Source organism: Ipomoea nil, unplaced genomic scaffold, assembly GCF_001879475.1.
Source record: "Ipomoea nil cultivar Tokyo-kokei standard unplaced genomic scaffold, Asagao_1.1 scaffold2700, whole genome shotgun sequence".
Taxonomy (NCBI): domain Eukaryota; kingdom Viridiplantae; phylum Streptophyta; class Magnoliopsida; order Solanales; family Convolvulaceae; genus Ipomoea; species Ipomoea nil.
In genome coordinates this window covers 1,122,580-1,141,265 of record NW_017619128.1, presented here as the reverse complement: position 1 = coordinate 1,141,265, position 18,686 = coordinate 1,122,580, and the positions used below count along the sequence as shown (strand labels likewise).

Here is an 18,686-nt window from a genome sequence, read left to right as displayed (position 1 = left end):
GTCTGAACAAATTAAGCAAACAAATTAAGTGACCAACATTGGTTGCATGATGCTTGGCCATACAAAGCCTAATCTTATGCTGATTGTCCACACACTGCCTACAATGGTGGTAAGGTGTAAGAAGTGCACAAACCATTATAAATAAAGCCTTTGGCAGTGTCACTTAATGCCGAACAAGGAAACAATTTACTCCAACACGAAATTCCTAGTCCCTAAGTTCTGAAATTAAGCTGTTTATTTGTTTTTGTGCTATCAGTCGAAGATATAACGATACCTTGGTCGTTAAATATCTTTAAGATAGTGTTGCCAAACACAACACTGAACGCTGCCGGATTTTGTACTAAAGCAACGACACATCGCGAGCTTCCTTCCAGGTATTTATTTTTGTTGTTACGCACAACAATTAAAGATATTTAAATCAGGGAGGCGATGTTTACTGCAATGAAGCCAGCTTCTGATGTCACACCCATCGAAATTCTAACCAGAGGTATGAACTACAAACGATGGGCGGCCAGGATCGTCATGCTGCTGGAAGAGAAGGATGTTGACTATGTGATATATGACGATCCAGCCACGTTCATTCTGGCGGCTACTGTCGCGACAACAACCGCGACCGCTGATACTGCTACTACCGTGGCAGCTGACAAATCTGACAAGACCGATGATCAAGTTCCTGCGCTGAGACCTACCCGAAGTACACCGCAGGTTTGTCCTAAGTATGTGAAAGACAACAAAACTGCACGATCTACAATTCTTCAACGGGTAACAACTTCAATTTTTGATATGTTTTCAGGAGAAAAGTCTGCAAAAACTATCTAGGAAAAATTGCAAGAAAAGTATGGTTCCGATGACACCGGTAGAAGGAAGTACGTCGTGGGACGTTGTCTGCATTTTCAGATGACCGAATCCAAAACCGTGGTGGAACAGGTACATGACTTCGAAAATATGGTTTCTGATATGTGAAATGAAGGTGCTAAAGTCAACGATGCATTCCTGTGCGATGCACTCATTGATAAGTTGCCCGAGTCGTGGGTAGACTTCAAAAGTAAAATGAAACACGAGCGACGCAACTACACCCTTCAAGAACTTATTAGTAGCATCAACATTGAAGAGGAAAATCGCACGGTACAAAAATTTGAATCCATTTCTTTTAATTCAAAGGCTAACATTGTTGAGACTACAGGAAAAGATGATAGGCATAAAAAAAGGTTATCAAAATAAAAATAAAAAAAGGAATGCGAAAAATAACAACAATCGCATCAAAAATGGGAAAATTCAGAAAAATGTCAAGGGCGACAAGTGCTATGTTTGTGGGAAACGTGGACACCGAGCTGCACAGTGCTATCATCGCAAAGGGTCCACAAATAAAAATTCAGAGAAGGACGGGTCCAAAAATCAAGCAAATGTGGTAGAAACCACGGAGGATGAAGAGGCCATAGCAGCGGTGATTACTGAGATTAACATGGTCGGAGACCCAGACGAGTGGGTCGTGGACACGGGGGCATCTCGTCACTTCTGCAACAACAAATCCTTTTTCAAGGCGTTCGAGCCCGTCACTGGAGGAGAACAAGTCTTCATGGCCAACTCCAGCATTTTTGAGGTAAGTGGTAGAGGAAAAGTAGAGTTATTGCTTAATTCTGACAAGAAGTTATTACTGAACAATGTATTGTATGTTCCCTCTCTGTGTAGAAACTTAATTTTCGGGGGCCTACTTAATAAGGCCGTGATCAAAATTGTCCTTGAGTCAGACCAATTGGTTATGACTCGGTGTGGGACTTTTCTCGGAAAAGGGTATCTACGGGGGGATTATTTGTGTTAGACATATCTGTAATTGGACCAGAATCTATCAATAAGAATAATGCTTCCCCTTCGGCTTATATCACTGTTTCAGTTAATTTGTGGCATAGTAGATTAGGACACGTTGGCTCAAAGTGCTTAAATAGATTTAAAAGTCTAAATATGTTGCTAAACTTGTCTAATGATGCATGCTCCCAATGTGAAACTTGTGCTGAAGCAAAATTTGCTAGGAAGCCCTTTTCTGCTGTAACTCTTAGAACTTCCTCTGTACTTGAATTGATTCACTCTGATCTAGAGGATTTTAAAACCACTGAAAGTAAAGGATGAAAACGGTACTATATAACTTTTATAGATGACTATTCTCGTTTTACAAAACTATACCTCTTGAGAACAAAAGATGAAGCTGAACAAAAATTTGTGATTTTTAAAAATGAGGTTGAAAATCAGTTAAACTTGAAAATAAAGAGGCTTCGTTCTGAAAGAGGTGGAGAGTATGAATCTTTATCGCTAAAAACCTTATGTGAAACTTCGGGTATAATCCATGAAGTAACTACACCTTACTCTCCCCCAACAAAATGGCATCGCTGAAAGGAAAAATAGAACCCTTAAAGAAATGATTAACGCATTGTTGATCAGTTCAGGGGCACCAGACTCTATGTGGGGCGAAGCTGTTCTAACGGTGAACCACATTTTAAATAGAGTCCCACATAAAGGGTTCGAAAAAAACCCCTTATGAGATGTGGAAAGGGCACGCCCCGAACTTGAAACACTTTAAAGTGTGGGGATGCTTGGCTAAGGTGGGTCTACCATCCCTGAAAAGGTCCAACATAGGACCCAAAACCTTTGATGCCGTTTTTGTTGGATATGCCAAGAATAGTGCAGCATATAGGTTTATGTGTTTAGAAAACCGTTCTATTTGTGAATCACGAAATGCAATATTCTTTGAACATATCTTTTCTTTAAAAATTGCTTATGTCTCACTAGTTGATACTCTGTGTCAAAATGATAATACCAATTTTCCTAGCATTACTAACGATTTGGATGAGCCCAGCAGAAGCCAAAGATCCAGGATAGAGAAGGATTTTGGTTCTGACTTCATAACATATGTCACAGAATTAAAAGATCTAAACGAACTGTGTGACCAGTTTGTGTGTCAATTAGTCTTAGAAGAAGAACCAAAAACATTTAAAGAAGTAATGCAGTCAGTCGACTCCATTCTGTGGAAAGAAGCAATCAAAAGTGAATTGGACTCTATTCAGTCCAACCACACCTTGGAGTTGGTAGAACTACCCAAAGGGTGCAAGCCAATTGGCTGCAAATGGATCTTCAAAAGAAAACTTAGAACAGATGGGTCTATTGAAAGGTTCAAAGCCAGGCTAGTAGCCAAAGGCTTTACACAGAGATTCGGTGAGGATTATTTTTACACATACTCACCAGTGACAAAAGTGGGAACCATTCGAGTTCTATTTGCATTGGCTTCTTTACACAACTGGATAGTTCACCAAATGGACGTAAAATCTGCATTCCTCAATGGTGAATTAGAAGAAGAGATCTACATGGAACAACCACCTGGTTGTGTTGATCCAGGGCAAGAAGGAAAGGTATGTAAATTAAAAAGATCTCTTTATGGCCTAAAACAGGCCCCCAAGCAGTGGAATGAAAAATTTCACAAGACCTTAATGTACCTAGGCTACACGACTAACCGGTCAGATGCCTGTTTGTACTCAAAAGAGGTCCAATCCAGCATTGTAATAATATGTCTCTATGTGGATGACATGTTGATTTTTAGCTCAAGTATTGAGGCTATAAATGAAACCAAACGAACTCTATGCCAAAAGTTTGAAATGAAGGATCTAGGAGAAGCCGATGTGATACTCGGGATAAAGGTCACCAAAACCAAGGAAGGTTACCTTCTATCCCAAGGTCACTACACAGAAAAACTTCTGAGGAAGTTTGACAGTTTTGATGTTGTTCTGGCTGAGACTCCTTACGATCCTAGTGTCAAACTAATAAAGAACATGGAGTCAGGTGTGTTTCAAGAGAAATATGCAAAAGTAATTGGGAGTCTAATGTTCTTGATGAACTATACCCGACCCGAGATTGCATTTGCGGTGAATAAACTTAGTCGCTTCACTCATAACCCTAGTGGCCCACACTAGGACGTACTAAAGAGGATACTCCGGCATCTGAGAGGCACGATAGACTGGGGTCTCAACTTCAAAGGATACCCAGCTGTGCTAGAAGGGTTTTGTGACGCGAACTGGGTAAACGACAGTGATGATGTAAGCTCTACAAGTGGATATGTGTTTACACTATGTGGGGCTGCCGTGTCGTGGAAATCAACCAAACAGTCATGCATAGCTAGATCAACTATGGAAGCAGAGTTCATAGCTTTAGATCTGGCTAGCCAAGAGGCCGAATGGCTAAGAAATTTGTTGGCAGACGTGCCATTGTGGGGGAGTCCTGCTCCCGTCGTGCCCATTCATTGTGATTCTCAAACTCCCATTTGTGTGGCACAAAATAGTGTCTACAATGATAAGAGAAGACACATAAGAGTCAGACATGAGTCTGTACGACAGTTAATATTGAATGGGGTAATCACAATGGAATTTTTGAGATCCGAAAGGAATATAGCTGATCCTTTCTCGAAAGGCCTAAATCGAAAGGCCTAAATCGAAAGGCTATCCTTGATACATCAAGGGAGATGGGCTTAAAAGCCAATGAGGTGAGAAATTCACGATGGATACCACCTCGGTGGTCAAACTAAATCATGGAAAGACTCGCATTTATAAGCAGACTGTAAATCAGTCTGCACGCCGTTGGCAGTCAACGGTAAAGTACACTCGGTAGAGTGGAATGTCTGTGCTGAGACAGACAAAACAGGGTTAATACATGGTTATCCAAATAACTATACAAAGTGTACAACAAATGAAGCTAACGAGGTGCACATAAGTTCAAAATTCAACTAGCCGAAGAGTTCAAGACTATGTTCACTCTCGGGTAGTGGATTACTTAGTGCCACCACTTATCAGTTCAAGTTTAACACACTGACATGAAAGCTAGCTCTTATTTGTTACGCTCAGCTACTTTCCGTCAAGCCTTACACTTTCGAATGTGTGGGGGATTGTTGGGAAACATTCTAAGCAAAGGCTTCAAATGAGATCCCTATTTTAGTGGATCATCTCTTAATCTGTCTGAACAAATTAAGTAAACAAATTAAGTGGCTAACATTGGTTGCATGATGCTTGGCCATACAAAGCCTAATCTTATGCTGATCGTCCACACACTGCCTACAATGGTGGTAAGGTGTAAGAAGTGCACAGACCATTATAAATAAAGCCTTTGGCAGTGTCACTTAATGCAGAACAAGGAAACAATTTACTCCAACACGAAATTCCTAGTCCCTAAGTTCTGAAATTAAGTTGTTTATTTGTTTTTCTGCTATCAGTCGAAGATATAACGATACCCTGGTCGTTAAATATCTTTAAGATAGTGTTGCCAAACACGACACAGAACGCTGCCGGTTTTTATACTAAAGCAACGACACATCGCGAGCTTCCTTCCAGGTATTTATTTTTGTTGTTACGCACAACAGATTACTCTTTAAAAAAAAAATTAAAAATTCACATTGGCCACTTTTGCAATTCTGACTATTTGCATACACGGCTGGAAATCTCGCTATTTTCGTCCAACCGTAAGTTGGTCGGTATTTTAATAAAAATTTCAACTTCCTGTCGCAAAAGAAGGGTAGACAGAAAGTTGGTCGGAAGTTTCGTCCAACAATTCACGGAAATTCTGTCCAACCTATAGTGTTGGTTGGAAAACTCAAATTGACTAATAGGTAAAAATTAAAAATGGTTAGTATTTTAATTTTCGTCCAACATGTTGTTGGACGGAAATTTAAATATTTTAACCTTCTCTTCTTTTTCATAGTTGAAGGCTCGAAGACTTTCCCTCCCGTCCAAGACTACCGTCAAATACTTGCAGCCACGACTGCTTCCGTCGTCCAAGCTCAGCAGACCGCCGGTGGCTACTCAGATCGCGCGCGTGTTCAGTTTCGAGGCAGAACTGCGAGCTCTGCTCAACATCCCGGAGGTTTACGTCGTGCCCTTCCTCTTCTCTTCTTTGGAAGCCCAACTGAGAGGTAAGTTTTATTTTTTAATTTTCAACTCTCCTCCGTTCTTTAGATCTGTATAAACGGAGCACTTCTTCGGCGAGTCCTATTTCGGATCTACGCTGGCAACTCATATCTACGCTGAGAATGGAAGAGACGAGGACGGCTGAGAATGGTCGCTGCTCTGCCGATTAAATCTGTCTTTGGTGATATTTTGATGATATTGTTATGATAATAGTCATACTGGGCAATAAAATCTGTATTTGCCTTATGAAACTGTTGTTAGTATTGAATTTAGGTCTGCCACGGTTGATTAAACCTTTATATATGCTTACAGTAATGTCTACCCAAGAAAGAATTAAATGTGCACTAATGGATGGAAAACCAGCTAGATTAGTGTCCTTAATAGATTTTGAAAAGGATGTTGTGAACCATCTTTGTTTACTTACAATGAAACCATTCATATATGTGGCTAATGTTGCAGAGTCAGATGTAATGACACGTTACGTGTTGGTGACGGTATGGGTTTATCCATTAGTCGTGTTGGTCATGCTTCCTTTAATAACCCTTCTAAGTCGTTTCAATTATCTAATATCCTTCATGTTCCTAGTTTAATTTGTCTGCATCTTTATCATCGGTTCAAAACTTTGCATCAGACAATAAAATGTTCTTTGAGTTTCACCCAATTTTTTATTATTTTTTTTTTTTTTGTGAAGGATATCAGCACCAAGGAAATTCTTCTACGGGGCAATAGCTCTGGGGGCCTTTACAAGCTTCCCATTCCAAGTTCGTCTCATTCCGCGTTTCTTTCTGCTCGAACCACTACGTCAGTCAGGCGTGATCATTTGTGCAATCCACACCATCGTGTCCTTAGTCAGATTCTTCAGTCTTGTTCGGTTAGTGGGTCTAGCAATACTATTCAATGTAATTTGGGTTTGTGTAATGCGTGTCAATTAGGAAAATCTGCACGTTTTCCCTTGCCACGTGTTGAGTCTTCTAGTTCGAACATTCTTGATTTAGTTTATACAAACATTTGGGGACCAGCTCCTATGTTATCTAATAATGGTTATCGATACTTTGTTATTTTCGTGGATGACTATTCTCAATACACCTGGTATTTCCGGATCCCCATGAAATTAAAGTCTAATCTTTTTGCAATTTTTGATAAGTTTCGTTCTATGGTTGAGAGATCCTTTAATCGAAAGATTAAATCCATATAGTCTGATCTAGGAGCTGAGTATAAAAAGTTACATTCCACCTTTGTTCAGTTAGGCATCATTCATAGACAGTCATATGCATACACTCATGAAAAAAATGGTCGTGATGAAAGAAAGCATAGACACATTGTTGAAATAGGTTTAACTCTCTTGAGTTGTGCTTGTGTTCCTTCTAAGTTTTGGGGATTATGCATTCGAGATTGCTGTTTATTTAATTAACATAATACCATGCATCCACTGTGTTAAATAAATCCAGTCCCCATCTCATGTGGCATAAATCCCCTCCATCAAACTCTTTTCTTCGTGTCTTTGGTTGTCTATGCTATCCTTACTTACGTCCATATAATCATCAAAAAATGTCTTACAGATCCTCTCATTGTGTCTTCCTAGGTTATCCTGAGTTATTTAGGGGGTATAGGTGCATGGACTCACAGACTAAAAAAATTATGTATGCAGGCATGTACGGTTTGATGAGGGGGTTTTTCCTTTCAGTGCTAAAAATGTTTTGCAAGCACTGTCGGTTCCAAAGGATCAACCATGGGCGGAATCTGTTCTAGTTCCAATCGCGTTCACCGCTCTGGTTCAAGATGCACTGCCCGAACCGGTTCTGGCTCACATAGACCAGCTCGAACCGGTCCAGGCAGAACAGACCGAACCCACGCAAGCAATGGCCACTGCCTAGTCCCGAGGCCGGCCTAGAGGACGGTCCACGAGACTGACAGTTCGCTCCCATACCATGGCCACTCGGAGTCAATCACAGGCTCCACCTATGTTTCTGACTGCTCAGGTTTGTCCCACTGAACCCACTTGTTATACACAGGCAGTCAAATATCCCGAGTGGCGCATGGCAATGGATCAAGAGTTCAATGCTCTACTTCAGAATGAGACTTGGTGTCTTGTTCAATCACAGTGAGATATGAATGGTATTAGATGCAAATAGGTCTTCCGCACGAAAAGAAAAGCAGATGGTTCAATTTAAAGGTGCAAAGCGAGGTCAATGGCTAAAGGATTCAATCAAGTACCTAGACAGAATTTTTTTGACACATTCAGCCCGGTGGTTAAACCCACAATTGTCAAGTTACTTCTATCTTTAGCTATATCATCTTGTTGGGTTATTAAGCAGCTTGATGTGCACAATGCCTTTTTGAATGAGAAATTATCTAAAACTGTTTATATGAAGCAACCACCTGGTTATATTGATACCCAGTTCCCTAATCATGTTTGCATGCTTAAACAATCTTTATATGGATTAAAACAGGCTCCTAGAGCTTGGTTTAATCGCTTGCACACGTTTCTAATGTCGGTTGGGTTTAAAGCTTTGAAAACATATGTATCTTTATTTTACTACTCACAAGATTCTGCTTTTGTATATATTTTGGTATATGTTGACAATATCATTGTGATGGGAAGTGATCAGAATCTAGTATGTACTCTACTTACGAAATTGTATTTGAATTCAAGATTAGGGATCTTGGTGAACCTGTTTTCTTCTTCTTGGAATTGAAAGTGTTAAGTGTGGTGCTGGAATTTTACTTTCTCAACAGAGATACGTGACATATATTTTGAAACGCGCTGGTATGACAGACTGTAAATTCTTAGCTACTCCTATATCTGTTTCGAAATCCACTATCTTCAATGCAGATTTATATCATGATGCTACACAGTAAGGAGTTTGGCTGGAGCTTTACAGTATCTTACTGTCACACGCCCGGATTTATCCTTTGCAGTCAATCAGCTTTGCCAACATATGCACGCTCTTACGGTCTCTCATTGGGAGCAATTGAAACGTGCACGGAGGTATGTCAAGGGAACTATCACTTTTGGTTTGCATATTAGGAAGTCAATGTCTAGAGAGTTGCATGCTTTTTTCGATTCTGATTGGGCTGGCTGTCCTGAGGACGGTAAGTCAACTAGTGGTTATACTGTATTTCTTGGATCCAATCTTGTGTCGTGGGTGTGTGAGAAACAAAGAAGTATTGCTAGATCTTCTACTGAGGGCTGAATATAATGCTCTAGTAGATGTCTGTACTGAAGTGATTTGGATCCTACCCCTGCTGTGAGATTGGCGTGACTAGTGTGTCTGTTCCCAAGTTGTGGTGTGATAATCTTGGTGCTACATGCATGTGTGTAAATGTAAATCCATATTTCATGCTCGTACTTAACATGTGGAGATTGATTATCACTTTGTTAGAGACCGAGTTGCAAATAGAGATATACAAGTTAATTTTATCTCAACCAAAGATCAACTTGCTGATATTTTTACCAAGGCTATACCTGGTCCTAGTGACAGGATAATAGGGCTAGCACCCGACCCGGATCATCTACAGGCACTCGACCCAGCACCATGTGAAAACTCAACGGATAGAATTCCAACGGGCAGAACACCAACGGGTGGTGAATTTAGTGCCACTTATTGCTACCATTGAAGCCACCATTGATGAGAGAGAATTAAAGGCCTCAGCTCCTCATTTATGTCCCACCATGTTACCATTAGGGCTTAGTATAAGTAGAAGCTCCCCTCAGCTTGAAGGGACACGCCATATTCTGTACTGAAAAGACTGAACACTTAGCAATACAATTATCTTAGTTCACTTATGCAACTATTGTTAGTCATATAATATTATCCGGTAACATATTTACCATCATTCACGAAGCATATTTCCTATTCAACCTAACATAACATAAAATGATGAAAACTGATAGAATTGTATTGAATGAATGTGATTACAAATATACAGATTACAGGTATATTTGTAATCTGTATACCTGTAATCTGTATATTTGTAATCACATTCATTCAATACAATTCTATCAGTTTTCATCATTTTATGTTATGTTAGGTTGAATAGGAAATATGCTTCGTGAATGACGGTAAATATGTTACCGGATAATATTATATGACTAACAATAGTTGCATAAGTGAACTAAGATAATTGTATTGCTAAGTGTTCAGTCTTTTCAGTACAGAATATGGCGTGTCCCTTCAAGCTGAGGGGAGCTTCTACTTATACTAAGCCCTAACGGTAACATGGTGGGACATAAATGAGGAGCTGAGTCCTTTAATTCTCTCTCATCAATGGTGGCTTCAATAGTAGCAATAAGTGGCACTAAAGTCACCACCCGTTGGTGTTCTGCCCGTTGGAATTCTATTCGTTGAGTTTTCACGTGGTGCCGGGTCGAGTGCCTATAGATGATCCGGGTCGGGTGCCAGCCCTATTATCCTGTCACCAGTCCCCCCTACTCCTGAGTCAACGGATGTGTTTGAGTTGACTTGGGAGTAAGGCTGAATCTATCTTGATCCTGTGTAAAATCCTGGTTGATTTAGGATTTGAGATCTTATTTGATCCTGTGTAGAATCCTGCTTGATTTAGGATTTGTGATCTTATTTGATCCTGAGTATGTGATTTTATTTTCCAAATCAAACATGATTTTTTTTTATGCTGGCCGAGACGGACTGCGGCATAGGCTGGCCGAGGTGCGTGCCTCCGCCGATCACGGCCGAGGCGCCACCTCGATCGATCGTTCATGGCTGAGGCGTCGCCTCGACCGCTCGTGGCCGAGGCGTGCGCCTCGGTCGATCGTGGCCAAGGCGTCGCCTTGGCCGATCGTGGTTGAAGCGTCGCCTCGACCAACCGTGGCCGAGGCGTGCGCCCCGATCGTAGCCGAGGCGTGCGCCCCTATCGTAGCCGAGGCATGCGCCTTGGCCGAACGTGGTCGAGGTGTCGCCTCGACCGATCGTGGCCGAGGCGTCCGGCCCTTTTTTTTTCTTTTTTATTTTTACGGACAGGCTGAGGCCCTAGGCCGAGGTGCTGCGCCTCGGCCAATGGCAGAGACGCGTGCCTCGGCCTGGCTGAGGCGTGCAGGCCCCCGGCCGAGGCGTGCGCCTCAGGCCCTAGCCGAGGCGTGGAGGCCCCCGGCCGAGGCGTGCGCCTTGCGGCCTTTTTTTTTTTTTTTCGGCTGAGGCGTCGCCTTAGCCGGGTTTAGCCGAGGTGTCGCCTCAACTGTGGGCGCTGGCCGAGACGCGTGCCTCGGCCAGTGACCGAGGCGCGCGCCTCAGGCCTTTTTGCGGCTCAGCTTGAGGCGCCGCCTCAGTCATGCCTTGGGCCGAGGCGTCGCCTCAGTCATGCCTTGGGCCGAGGCGTCGCCTCAGCCCGCGTTGGGCCGAGGCGTGCGCCTCCCGGCCTTGATTTTTTTTTTTAACAATGCGGCGTCGGCCGGCTTTTGGTTGATCGAAGGTGGTGCTGAGAACCTTTTATTTGAGCAAAGTAACCTGGGCAGACCATGATTACAAAATATTGTTTACAGGTCTGCGGACCACGACTACAAAATATTATTTATAATATCTAATTAAATGTTCTGAGTTCCATACCCGATCGATCATCCTTGCAGATGGTGTGGACTTGTAGGTCCTTTCCGCCAATCTTTTTGCATGCTTTTACGTAACAACTGCGTGCTGCTCACTGGTCTCCTCTGACGACTCCTATCCCACTCGGAGTAGGGAACTTCATACACAAGTGTTCCACCGACACTATGGCCTTGAGGTCCTCCGGTGCCGGTCTCCCCAAAATGATGTTGTGCACACAAGTGAGTCTTACCACGATGAATTCCACGTCAAGTTTGTGAATGTTAGGGCTCGTGCCTATCGCCACTGGTAAGACCACTAACCCCTCCGTCTCCACTGAATCACCCGTAAATCCAGAGAGTGGGGTACGTACTTCTTTGAGCTGGTTCCTAGGTATCCTTAACTTGGTGAAGGCATCGTAATACATCACATTGACTGAGCTTCCCGTGTCGACTAAGATGCGGCGGACAATGACATTGTTGACGTCCATCTCAATCACCAAGGCGTCATGATAGGGTAACGGGCCCTCTGGGAGGTCATCATTAGAGAAGGTGATGGCCTCCTTTCTCTGTTTCTCTTCTCTAGGAAGACTCACCACTTCTCCACATATAGCTGCCAGCTCTACTTCTTTCTTTCCGTAGGCGTGTCACCCCCTGCGGGTCCACCATAGATAAAGTGTATGGTGTGCTTCTTTTGTCGTCTGGGCGCCACCTCGATTTCTTTCTCGCTATCATTCTGCTCAGATATTTGGTCGTGTTCTCTTTTTTTGGCGTTCGAGGTGGACAGCTCTGTGCCATCCTCATTCGTCCAGACATTTTTTGGTGGATTGTGTTGCGGTTGTTGCTGCTGCTTGGATAGCTTGACGAAATGTCGGAACTAGCCCTGCTGGATGAGTTCTTCTATTTGTCTCTTCAAAACGTGACACTCATCCGTATCGTGGCCGGTTTGCCTATGAAACCTGCAGTACTTTGTTTGGTCCGCCTTCGGGGAGACCTTCATGCACTCCTCGAGGAATTCTACCATTCCCATCTCCTCAGCTTGCTTTAGAATGACACTGACGGGATGGGTAAGAGGAGTTAAATTATGCAAGGGGACCAGGCGATGTCGTTCGTGGTCTCGGCTTTTCCCTGCAGTCGGGTGGTTCGAGAGTGGTGCCTGGCTGGGCGGACCCGCTTTCCCAGGCTTCCCACCTTTCCTACCATCCTCTTCGTCCTTCTTCTTCCTGTCGACGTCCTCTGCTTCTGCATAGCAGCTAGCCGTCCTTATCAGATCTTCGTAAGAGCGGGGGTGGTGGGCGTTCAGCTGCTTGTGGAAATACCCTGATCTTAAGGCATGGATAAATATCGGGATCGCCGCCTTGGAGTCGAAGTCGTAGACATTATTAACTTCCTTTTTCCATTTTATCAGGAAGTCTTTGAGGCTCTCGCCTCTATCTTGCTTCACTACACAGAGGTGAGAGAAGGGTTTCTTACGATGTATGCTACCGGAGAAGTATGTCAGGAAGCTCTTGGACAACTCCCAAAAGTTTTGGATCGACCCATCCGGGATGGTGTTGAACCAGTCTTGGGCCGCTCCATCCAGGGTGGACAAGAACGCTCGGCACATGATGGAGTCCCCTGCCCTGATCATTACCATAGCAGCCTTGTACCTCGTCATGTGGACACGTGGGTCAGTGACCCCCGTGTACTCCTTGATGGCGGGCAACCTAAAGTCCCTCAGCAAAGGTACGTCCATGATGCTTGGGGAGAATGGTGCTGCCATCCGTACCTCGGGTTCCGGCGACTGCTCCCGTGCCTCCACCCTTCTTGCTAACTCCTCGATTCTTCTCTGCAACCTCTCGACCAGGGCCAACACGTCAGGGTGCCGGAGCGGGACCGGCTGCCTTTCCTCCAAGTGTCGGTGTAGAACCCGGTCATCAACGCATCGCTTCCCCGCCGAGTGCCGACGCGGAGCCGGCTCTTCGACGCGTCGCTCCTCCAAGTGTCGACGTAAGGCCGACTCATCAACGTGTTGGCGTGGGGTCGGCTCCCAAGACTCGCCCACCTCTTCTGTGGGTGATCTCTCGGCTTCTCTGTTTTCGTGTTGGCGAGGGCCTCTGGTAGAGGACCCCTCGGCCCGTGATCCTAATCTTTGCCGCACGGGCGCCCTCTGTCCCAATCGTTCTGGTGCAGATTTGGAAGGGCCTGGTTGTCGTCTGGCCAGTCCACTTCTTTGGGTCTCCACCCCTATTTCCTGGGGCTGCGGGGGCACTTGGCCTTGCAGTCCCACCGCCACCCGATTTAGCGCCGCCGTCACTGCTTGCTGAATGACATCGGCGGTCGCCTGGAGGTTCTCGGCTTGGTTCACCCCTCCATTGTTGAGTTGGTCTCGAAGGTCCCCGGGCCTCCCGTTGTTGAGCTGTTCTCGGAGGTCCCCTCCGCGATTGTTGGTGAGTTGGTCCCGGAGGTCACCTGAGGCATTGCCATTGTTCACGTTGCGGGAACCGTGGGAGCTACGGGACACCATTCTTTCAAGCTTGTTGTTGAAAGAGGAAAAGAGTTGTGTGTGTCGTCGCCTGCTTGAGTGTTGGACTCAGGCTCTCAACGAAAGCACCAATGACGGTAAATATGTTACCAGATAATATTATATGACTAACAATAGTTGCATAAGTGAACTAAGATAATTGTATTGCTAAGTGTTCAGTCTTTTTAGTACAGAATATGGCGTGTCCCTTCAAGCTGAGGGAAGCTTCTACTTATACTAAGCCCTAACGGTAACATGGTGGGACATAAATGAGGAGCTGAGGTCTTTAATTCTCTCTCATCAATGGTAGCTTCAATGGTAGCAATAAGTGGCACTAAAGTCACCACCCGTTGGTGTTCTGCCCGTTGGAATTCTATCCGTTGAGTTTTCACGTGGTGCCGGGTACGGTCGAGTGCCTGTAGATGATCCGGGTCGGGTGCCAGCCCTATTATCCTGTCAGTGAAAATACCCTCCTCTCTGCGATGAAGAACAAAACAGAAGAGATGGAATAAAGAGAAGGAGATATCATGAAATGACGCAAATACCCTCTTCTCAAACAGCCATCTAACGGGAATGTAGGCGAAGGGCCAAAATTGTCCTCGTCACAATAAGTGTGTCCATAAATTGTCCAAATTTTTTATGGAGGACTAAAATTGTCTTTGTCACCAAAAGTCTAAGACCAAAAAAGGATTTATTTCTTCCTCTTTTTTTTTTTTTTAGAAATATATTTAACTCTTCGTTTAATTGTTATATTATATATTTGTAAGGATTGACTGAATAAAATTGCTCTCTAGGAAATTCTTGCCTCTACTCTCTATTCTGTATTTACATTTTCCTGTTTATTCTATCTTCACAATATCTTCTGCAAGTTCACCGACTAGGAGTTAACAGGACAACGGGTACAATAAACTATAACAGAAATAACATAGCATTTAATAGATTTCTAGTCTTTTTTTTTTTTTTAAATAAATCAAACATGAAAATATAATTTTATGATTTTTTTACCGAACACCAGAAAATAATATATTTTCTAGAAAATGATTCATTTTTTAAAAATTTCACGCTCTCTCTTTTTCAACTATCTAAAATGTGATTGTAATTTTATAATTTTTTTACCGAACACCTGAAAATAATATATTTTCTAGAAAGTGATTCATTTTTTAACTAATTTCTTGCTCTCTCTTTTTCTACTATCTAAAATGTAAAAGAAAATTCGACCATTTTTTGTGGGTGTACCCAGGGTTATCACTGCCCAAAGATTTAAGACTGCTCCATATTCAAAGCTAAAAATTGAACCCTAACCTTTGATTAAGAATAAATGATTACTTTCCATTTAACCACAACCCCAGGTTATTCAGACCATCGTTGAATTGATTGTGGTAAAAAAGAACTTGTAGTGTTTTTTTTTTCTCTAAATATAAAGATATAAAGTGATTAATGGAGAAAGGAGAAAAGGAGTAACAAAAAGAAAGAATAGAAGGAAATTCTTAGAATTAGTAGGGGATTTCCATGGTTTCAAGTGAGTTTTGTCGTAAAGTCAAATTCAATATGCCCAAAAAAGCTCGAACTGCGTCTCGGCTTCAAAATTCATACGGTTTTGTTGATTTGATTAGTCTACTATTTGACTGTTCAAAATATTAGTTTTTTTTTTTGAAAGTTACTGGCTCTATTACATTGTAGTATCTGTTCATATACTTTCTCAACCTACTGAAACATAAAGAACCAATAACGCCTCCACTGAGGCTCGAACTCATAATCTTCCAAATGGAAGTCCAATCCGGGTACCATTAGACCACATAGTCCTAGTATTTAAAATATTAGTTGAATACTACACAATTAAATAAATATTATTGATTTTCAAAAAAAAAATAAATAAATAAATATTATTGGGAACAATATATTTCATCAGGCCATATGTATGCTACTATTGAATTAGTTCAACGCATGTACTCATTTGATCAATGAAATTGAATTAATAATAGGTTCAACTGGATGGCCACCTAATTGAAAAAAATAATAATCAAATTGACAAAAAATTATAATTCAATTATATTTTAACTTTTTTGTTTTTGAATGCCAATTATGTTTTAACTTATTTAGTAGGTTATAGTTGATTTGGTGTTGTGTGGTTTTCACTTTTGCATGTTGCAATGATTTAGAACGATGAGTTTGATAATTTTAAACAAAAAGTTTTAAAATAATATTAAATATTTTTAGTAATTCTTAAAATTTTGATAAATGAAAATATATTTTAAAAATCCTAATGTCACCTAAAGTACATATGTCCATCAACAAACAGCCGTAGCTGTGCCAAAACTATCCAAAAAATTAAGGAATAAGGTTCAAATTGGTCACTGAACGTAACCTGAAAATGCAATTAGACCACTGAACGAAAAAAAAGTGCAATTAGGCCACTGAACACTCCAAATGTGTGCAATTTCACCTGATAGCAGGTTACCATCAATTTTAGCAGGTTACCTGCTTACGTGGCAGCTGAGTTGGCATTTTAAATAATTTATAATAACTTTTAATAATTTTTTTTAAAAAAAATTATTTAAAACAAATGTAATTTTTTTAAATTTATTTATTTATTTTTATTTTTTTTAAAAAAAAATTATTATTAAAAGTTATTATAAATTATTTAAAAATTATTAAAAATGCCAACTCAGCCGCCACGTAAGCAGGTAACCTGCTAAAATTGATGGTAACCTGCTATCCGGTGAAATTGCATACATTTAGAGTGTTCAGTGGCCTAATTGCACGTTTTTGTGTGTTCAGTGGTCAAATTGTATCTTTTTTTCGTTCAGTGGCCTAATTGCATTTTCAGGTTACGTTCAGTGGTCAATTTGAACCTTATTCCAAAAATTAATAATTATAATAATTTTTTAAAAAAATGGGGATAGTGATTGGCATAATTGTAGGTGGTTAAAAAGTCTCTATGTTATACAATTCAATTTTTTTTCGTAAAAGGCTCTTGTATAATAGTGATGCGCAAACTTATTTCCTAAACCAATATGAGACAAGTGTTTTTGCAAAGTCTTTTTACCTTCAATTTATCATTCACCCATTATCCATTTTAAGCGTACAATATATCAATTTCTTCATTTTATTACTAAGAGTGAAAATTCACTTTGGCCCGATTCAAATCGGAGGTGGACTCCATATATTTGTACCACGAAATAGCTACTTACATAATATTTTATGCTAAAAATTCCAACAATAATTGCTTAAAAAAATCTAGATCTAAACCATAGAAAAGAATGTGGGCAATCATGATATGGTGGGTCTAGTCTAGTCTAGTCTAGATCTTGCACATTTGAGACAACCCGTGGTTGTAAAAAAGAAATTTTTAAATTTTTTAACGGACAATTATAGTCATCTTCAATTCTTCATCGTCAAAGAATAGAAATTTTTGAATTTTTTAAAGACAAGTATAGTCATCTTCATCATCAAAGAATATAAATTTGTAATTTTTTTTAAGGACAATTATAGTATCTTCATCATCAAAGAATCATGGTTGTCAACGAACATCCTAAAAGACAGTTGATGGCCCGCTAACAACAATTATCTTCTAAAAACAACATAAATTGGATTACCATCCCAAATATTGAGTTTACATTTACTAGATTCCAGGTTATGCCAAAAAAAAAATAATAATAATAAAAAATTGATCCAACTTAGTCAGACTAATCTTAAGTTCACAAAATTTCGCCCTTAGAATCTTTGGGAAGGTAAATAGCAAGTTACAATCAACTCATTGGTAAGATCCTATTCTGTACCAGGGATCCAGACTTTCCACCATTCTTTAGCGTTTTATTACTTGTCAAAGCTATATATATATATATGGCGGAGGCGGTGGCCCCGCCAAAGGCAGTCTCGTATAACCAACGGCCGCTGCCACATACTTGTGGCCGTCAATCTGCCTGCCAGGAGTGTTCGCCGTCAGGGATGGAGGGGATTTCGGGCTCTCGCGGCCGTACCAATTATTACTACCAATAATAGTAGGTGGAAAGATAAAGCTTTTGAGTTTATTAACGTAGTACGACGCTGAAAGTGGTAACGCCCAGGGCAAAGACCGTGATGCTGGTGTCCTATAATCACCGGTCGCCACCACATTCTGGTCGCCGTCAATCTGCCTGTCCGGAGGGTTCGGGTCCGGAGAAGGCGGTTTTGGTGGATTACTGCGGCCACAACAGCCGCTGTTGTTATCAGCAAAAGCGAACAAATTCTTCAAACTCTTAGTACTAGGAAAGACAAACGCTGTGAATTTGTAGAAGTCATATGTGGTTGCAGACCACAAAAATGGATTCATGGCTTGTCTGGGTGGTGGAGAGGGTTTTGGAGATGGAGGTGGCGAGATTGCAGGCCGGTTGACCATTATCGCTTCATTTTCATGATTGGGCGGAGAGACAACACGAACAACAGACCGCACCTTACGAGGTATGAGGATTCTTGACTGAGCAGATCCTAAGAGAGAAGAGAAAATCAGGATCATGGTAGTAATGATACTGAGGATGACACTGCTGATCTCCATCTTAGTTGAATTAGTTTAGTTTAGTTTGAGTGGAGTGAGAAGGAAGCTAAGCCATTGGGCATTTTATAGACTGTTGTTAGTTGCACAATTAAGTTGGTCTAGTGTGAACCTATTGGGGATTAATTATAATATGTATTCCATTTCTAAGCATATAGTCAAAGACTCAAAGTCCTCCCTTTC

The 18,686-nt window shown here is 41.5% G+C and overlaps 1 protein-coding gene across 1 annotated transcript; it reads right to left on the bottom strand.

The window, feature by feature from the left end:
- Positions 1-9,790: 9,790 nt before the first annotated feature.
- Positions 9,791-18,525, bottom strand: LOC109155286. Its single transcript, XM_019302971.1, has 4 exons — positions 18,406-18,525; positions 17,878-18,360; positions 9,895-9,901; positions 9,791-9,799 (listed from the first exon to the last, which is right to left on the bottom strand). Exons 1-4 carry the CDS (start codon positions 18,504-18,506, stop codon positions 9,791-9,793), a joined length of 600 nt encoding a protein of 199 aa, XP_019158516.1. The 5' UTR covers positions 18,507-18,525.
- Between the last annotated feature and the right edge of the window lie 161 nt (positions 18,526-18,686).